The 7,399-nt window shown below is 31.8% G+C and overlaps 1 protein-coding gene across 3 annotated transcripts in view; it reads left to right on the top strand.

Moving 5' to 3' along the window:
- The window catches only part of LOC108749229, a 28,731-nt gene extending 24,242 nt beyond the window's left edge, over positions 1-4,489 (top strand). For 2 of the 3 annotated variants that reach the window (XM_018487795.1, XM_018487796.1), the window contains exons 18-20: positions 3,004-3,165; positions 3,322-3,550; positions 4,052-4,489. In XM_018487795.1, the coding sequence (XP_018343297.1) occupies positions 3,004-3,165; positions 3,322-3,550; positions 4,052-4,389 (729 nt within the window). In that variant the 3' untranslated portion in view covers positions 4,390-4,489. Of the gene's footprint in view, positions 1-297; positions 475-3,003; positions 3,166-3,321; positions 3,551-4,051 lie in introns of all 3 variants that reach the window. The other variant, XM_018487797.1, reaches the window with a different exon arrangement.
- Positions 4,490-7,399: the final 2,910 nt, after the last annotated feature.

The raw sequence follows: 7,399 nt of genomic DNA, 5'->3' as shown, positions 1-7,399 counted from the left end.
GTTTACAAATATTTCAGAAATGTATCAAATAATGATTCATATAAATATGTATTTCATGCCGTGTGGGAATAATGGAAAAGCATTAAGAAATGAAAGGCTGGATATGTCATATTGAAAAGGCGTTTAAGGGTTAGATTTATGAGACAAATGATCGATCAAACAGATCGTTAACTGAGATAACGAAGGATCGATGGATCAATGGACTGATCGACGGAGTTTTTTATACTTACTATTCTAATCTTGTGCCGTCTCTTTTTTTCTGTTTCTCTCGCATTTCTCTCCACGCACACGCAACAGACCCGCATCGCCGCCGATCTAATAGAGCTACGCAACAAGAGCGTGTTCGCGTTTCTAATGTTCAATGCGTTGTTCGTTCTGATCGTATTCTTGCTACAGCTGAACAAGGATCAGCTGCACGTTGTCTGGCCGCTCGGCGTCAAGACCAACATCACCTACGTCGAGGAGACCTCGGAGGTATCCGATAATCAAGCATCAAGGGAAAGGATTAAGTCGGTGCCATGGTGGTGTTTCATACACACGGTGTCTCGTTAAAACCGCCCTCGATACGCTCGGATAATCATTTCTGACATTTTCCTTCATTAAGGCTCCTGACTAGTCAGCATGTGATTCAAAATCAGTCAGCGGCCTGGCGAAATGTAGTAAAATCGATAGCCATACACACAAGCACGAGCCTGTACATGTACATGTGTGTATTACAGCGCCTTGTCACGATAAATGGCTGAACTTATAGCCGTGGAAAAGTGACGTTTTGAAATTTATGCTGCAAGCCATTTCATTATTTGTTTAATTGTAAAAATGTGATGTGTCTCGTACTTATGAAAGTCCTAAAAATAAGCAGAAACTATAGTTATCCTGAAATTTTATACAAAAAGCGTATATTTCATTCATTTCAACAGATGTTCAAATCGTGTGTTTCTACCCGAAGTTAGGCTCACTTTATCTGCCTTTTACGACTATTTACTGACTATTAAGAGAGAAAAGAACAGTTTCTGCTTATTTTTATAGGTATTTTAAAGTAATCTTGTCATTTAGATTTATCCAAATTGTCTTTATTTAGAAATAGCTTGAAACATAAATTAACGTGTCATTCCTTAACATGGCCGCCGCGACTAGTCAGGAGGAGCTTAAGACTAAACTTCACAAATAAAACTTGTCAAAATTACTAAATATTTAATATAAGAGATTAATTAAATTATCTTCGTTATTATATAATTCTATTATTATTTTTAAAAATTATAATTGCTAATATAATTACCAAGTTAATTAAATTAAAATTAATGAATTAATTAGTTAATTAAATTAATTTAAAGATAATATTAATAAAAATCGTAATAATAATAATAAAAGTTTGCTAAAAATTATGTTGCTCAAATATTCTGAAAATATTTTGTTTGATTTTTAATTTTTAATTTTTAATTTTCGAATTTCTAGGCTTTTTGATCTTTAAGAATATTTCGAATATCTTGAAATTATCAGTTTATTGGATTACCTGAGCATTCCAACACGTTGAGGGCGAGCACTGTACCTCGGTGATGACGTTGCACCTGATTCAATATATACATACATTTTTTTGTCATTAACCCAACTGACTCGTTTGACAGCACGTGGAAAGTCTTCGATTAATATTCTTACGCACAGGTACTTCGGATGGAATGGAATGGCGTGGGAGATGATTTCTAGTGATCCCGACTAGAAATAACCAGAATCAATTAATGTCACAATAACATTCTCCCGTTTGCCTCTTCTCACCAAAATACGAGATCGATTCATGAAATTAAATTAATCCTTATTAATTTAATTACATTTTGATGTAAAAGTAGAGACGGACATCGAGAGACCTATTTACCTCGAAAGAATTAAAGCTAATAATTTTTGGGCAGACATCATTCTTCAACCTGTAAAAAAAAATTTTATTCTTTTATTCTATTGTATATGATACTTAAAAATTATTTATTTTATTTTATATCATCTAAATTGAATAATGCCTAAAAATTAATAGTAATAATTATTTGAAAATTATCACTATTATTAAAACATTGATACATTTCTAATGTAAATTTAAGTGTCATTAAAAAACTAATATTAACTCACAATTAAAATTATTATTAAAAATTTAACTGAATAGTACTAAAGAGAATGAATTTGTCTCTCTATGTAAGAGTCTTAGGATCGCAGAGACTCTACAAAGCCTCCTAGATCTGTAGAGCCTCGGATCTGCGTTTCTTTTCTCGTTTGTTGTGTCTAACTTTGACTATGCACCATACTGTCAGTTGTGGCAGCGGACGAGCACCACTAACGTACGCGTAACGCGATGGTTGCTTTCAGTGTCTTCGCATCGGGGGTTCAACCGAGCTCGTCTTACGTCGTTCATAAGTCTATGTATGCGCGTGTACATATTTAGTATATGTATAGTATGTACATAAGTGTGTTAATCTTAACACGCACGAAAATCATTGATGATTACGGAATCTTAACTGCTAACGACCTATATTTAATTGTTTTTAATCGATGCACGCACTCACCAAGAAACAATTTCTGATGGCAATCGATCGATTATTACTGTTTTTTATCAAATATAATTTTAAGTAAAGTTTCTTACAAATCGCGAAAAAATAATTGTAAAATTTGAAATCAGCTCAGATTAATTTAAATTAGTTTATTCTAATAACTTTTAAAATTAATTTAATTAATTAAATTTAAAAAATTAGAATTTAATTAAAATAATTTTTTAAAATTGTCAAAACCGCTGATTTAATGATTATTAAAGTTTAAATTGCTATTAAAGTTACTATCATATTACAGTAGTAAGTTAAAATTTTAAAGTTTTTTGGAGGTTTAAATAAAATAAAGTCTTTATTTTCAAAAATTAAATTAAATGATAGTAGACGTATCTACTTAATTTCGATTACCACGGGCATTGCTTCTCAAAAATAATGCTTGACCGCGTATCGCAACGTATTCTACACACGTGTGATTTTTCAGGTGCACATCTCGAAGGAGTACCTACAACTCGAGCCAATCGGTCTCGTGTTTGTCTTCTTCTTCGCGTTGATATTGGTTATACAGTTCACCGCGATGTTGTTCCATCGATTCGGGACACTGGCCCACATTCTGGCCAGCACCAGCTTAGACTGTTACAAGAAGGTGCATTTCTTAATAAATAATTTTCTTATGAAATTATACGCGTTGCAAATGGGTTTGTCGTTTCAACTTAAAATTAGTAAAAACGACGAACTTCTTGTTGTAATAAACTTGATACTCTTTAAGCTGCTTCACATGAATGCTTAATGATCTTCGTAGACGAAGGATCTCTCCGAAGAAGCCTTGTTGTCGAAACACGCGGTTGACATAGTGAGAGATCTCCAGAGGCTAGACGGAATAGAAGGCGATTACGAGGAGGGCAGCGGTAGCGGGCCTGGTAGACGAAAAACGATCCGAAATCTGGAGAAGAGTCGTAGGAAGACGCAGGCGATCAACACGCTCGATGTGGCCTTCAGGCAACGTTTCTTCAGCATGAATGAGGGCGCAGGTAAACAAAAGACAAAGAATGACCTCCCCCCCAAAATAAAGATAAAATAGAATTAAAAAAACATTTCAAATATGTATTAATATATTCTTAACCCTTTGAAGACGCGAGCTTTCTAACAAATATCTTGAAGAAGAATTTGTTTTCTAAGCAAGTTTTTGGAATTCGATATTGATCACAGAGAATTCTAAAATTCAAAAATGTCAGAAAAATCTAATCATCCCATAAGTCAAGTTGCATAAAAATCGAGAAAATAATATGTTCATATAAGAAGGGATAATTTCAAATGAACTGGTTAATCCATAAAGAGTTAATATTCTTAAAACTAATAGCGTTTTCGAGTGCAATGGGTTTGTACCAAGATCGATTAATTCAAAGTATCATAATCTATCTAATTAGGAACCGAAGTAGAGCAACGTCATTAATCAACCTGGAGGTTCAAACTCACTACACTTGAAAATTCTATAAGCTCTTTGTAATATTAAATAAAAATCTTTACTCCAGGCCTGTCAAGGAACATGTCGACGCGACGAGAGGCGTTCAAAGCGTTCGAAGGCAGGCGCAACAGCATAATGGCAATGCGTCGGAAGTCACAGATGCAGACCCTGGGCGCGAACAACATCTACGGCGTGGCGGGTAACCCTCTAGGAATTCAAGGCCGGCCATCCCGCAGTAGTCAGATATCCGTGAAGGATGTGTTTGAGGGACACCCGGGTGCGACGTCGGGGACGGGCCACGTAAACGCTGGCTACGAAGGTGACGACAGCCCTGTCAACAGTCTACGTCTACAGAATCTTGGCGGCAACCAGGTCACGTGGCGAGAGGCGAATTCCAACGTGTGATCGCGTCCATCATCTTGTTGTTGCAATAAATTAACGACAAATTTATTTATCCGACGAATTTATTTATCGAAGAACTCATTGCCGAGCCCAATACATATTTCTTCCGAGTAGAATTTCTAAAATATTGCACGAAGGTTTCATCGCGCTTCTCACCAGGAAATACAACAAGTTAAGAGAAAATTGAAATGACTTTATTTTGATGTCGGAAAAGTCAAAATGATGATTTTTTTGTTATAAAATTTAACTGTTTATTGACGTTAAAAATTAAAACGAAGTCATTTTTTGTTGATTTTTGTATTTCTTAAGTTTTACAATTTCCTCTCAATTTTCCTCTTTTAAGTATGAATTTCAAGGAATCACAAAAAGAGGAAAATATTTCGAGTGGATTGGTGACATTACTTGGGAAATGTGGTGAAAATTAATGCAAGTTCTTAAGACTATTTGGAGATCTTGAAGTTATCATTAAGAAGATCATGCATTTGCAGATTTCTTATAACGGAAGTTTTTAACATTTAAGACGCTCCATTAACTATATCCGTAACAAAATAATTTTTATTAATATAAAAAGGAAAGAGCCGCACGAATTTAGTTAACAAAGCACAAACATATTTCTTTTCACGTTTTCTCGCATATCTTTCATCTTCGCATATCTACACACTTTTTTCCTATTTGTAACATTCCGCTCATTATTGCTCTTTCTTGTCACTATTACTTCATTTTTGATCGTTGAGATCCATAAAGAAATACATTCTATATCGTAACGTTGCATTAAAATAAGTATGTTACCTTTTCTTCTTTTAACTGCACTTTCTGTATATTTTTCTACATTTTTTTCTATTTCCGAATGTCGGGAGATTTAAGTATATTTTTTCCTTTCTTTTAAATGCAGCAAAAATATACAATGTAAACAATGTAGTTAAAAGAAGCGGATCTAATTTTTTTATTGTCACTATTAGATAAATCGGTGATGATTTATCACGCCAATAATCGTGATGATTACGCTTACTCGCTCCGATTGTTTTTGCATATGTGATAAGGCCGATATTTAAAGTAAAAACTTGCGTATAGTTGCATGAATGCGTGTGTATGTATGTAAATTGCACGTGCATATTGAGGATTATGTGTGTATAATATATATAAGAATAATAATAAAGCAATAGTAAGAAATAGTAATAATATTAATAATAATAATGACAGATGTTGTGGAAGATTTTGAATAAACTTTATTCAAATAAATTGTGTCTTAACATTATTCATCCCGTGTTTGATCAAAATAAATAGCAATTACATCATTTTCTATTATCTCTATATTATCTATTTATTATATTACAAAGCTGTCCAGCTTTATTTATAGTATTATAAAAATTAATAATTAAAAATATAATTAAGAACGCTAACATTTTGAGAAATATTCATAGTCCTATCTTTTATTGAGATCATCTCAGGTGATTTTAATGTTCTATCCAGCTAATCTATGAAAAATACACATCTCAAGATAGTAAAATGAAAGCTGGAACAACAAATAAATAACGATTGACAAAATAAATTTATTAATGATATTTTAATAATTTATTTTTCTAAAAAAAAAAACAAATGATCGAAGATCGAATGTGTCTCGATATTATGGTTGAAACTTTATTTCTTCACTAACTATTACCAAATGTAGAATTTTACTTGTATTTTATCGATTAAACGTCGTTCAGTGTCATTGTTCAATGGATCACAACAAACTATTGAGGGTAACTTTAAAATTCCTAATTCTGCAGCAATATTTTGCATTGGCACAAACTTATGACGCTTTTGGCTCTCCGACGAATTTTATTTACTGATATCTCTGGCTGATTAGTCGTGTTAAGACTCCTAGCCAAACAAAGGAGAGAAAGAAGAAAACTAGATCAGCGAAAGGAACCCATATTATTTCAAAGCAAATTAAATATCTGCAAATCGCATATATAAAAGACGTTTTCTAAAAATAATAATTTCATTAATATTATATACATCAGGTAACGTGAATGCATATATAAATTATATTATTTTATATCTGCTATTAATTTCGTCATATTTGTGTATACATTTGATAATGCTTTTAATTGAGGCTTCCCTGGATACTTTCTATAGAAGCTATGCGTTTCATGGGTTATTTCTGTGGTGGTGTGTCAAGATTCATTTTTTTATTGAAATGTCATATGCGAATATATTTATTCTAGTTTACTTCGTCAGGGACATGGAGATAACTCGCGACATTCAAGCAAAACAACAAGTCATGGTAATGTCAAAATGATTGTTAAATCATTTACTAATAATGCTAATAATGTTAAAATGAATGGTAAATGATATTTTGGAATTATTTTGATATCATAATGATATCAAAATGATATCAAAATGACTACAAAATGATCATTAAAAGTCATTTTTCAACTATTTCTGATTCATTTAATGTCTGATTCTCATCTTTTTGAATGTAGAAGATTATTAAAGAGATTCCAAAGTGACAAAATTATGACTGACATTGCAGATTACAAAATTTTCAATTTTTTGTTGCATAACTAACAAACACCAACATTAAATTTAACAATACATACATATAATCATTACATTAATCAATTTTCCTCCTTAATAATATAATTGTATAACTGTTATATGTTACATGTTATATTATTGAATAGAAAATTCTAATTAACAATTATATTGTTATTAGTTAGTGTTTGCAATAGGCAGATCGCAAAACTTTTTATACAACTAAAATTATACTAAAAAAAAGATGCGAAACGATTAAATTATGTACAAATGTATAATCAGTGTATTTGTAAAAATTTAAAAATAAATAACAATAAATAAAAGGAATAGTAAGATTCGAACACATTTTTTAAATTAAAAAGAATAAATTACAAATAGAGTAAAGTAAAATTGAAAAAATATAATAAAATAAAAACTCAGTTAAAATACAAGTAAACATTACAAGTTTCGGCTACTTGATTGAGCCCTCTTCAGACATTAACTTATCATAAAA

This window comes from Trachymyrmex septentrionalis, unplaced genomic scaffold, assembly GCF_001594115.1.
Source record: "Trachymyrmex septentrionalis isolate Tsep2-gDNA-1 unplaced genomic scaffold, Tsep1.0 scaffold277, whole genome shotgun sequence".
NCBI lineage: Eukaryota > Metazoa > Arthropoda > Insecta > Hymenoptera > Formicidae > Trachymyrmex > Trachymyrmex septentrionalis.
The sequence above is the reverse complement of the archived record's forward strand: the minus strand, read 5'-3'. Positions and strand labels throughout refer to the sequence as shown.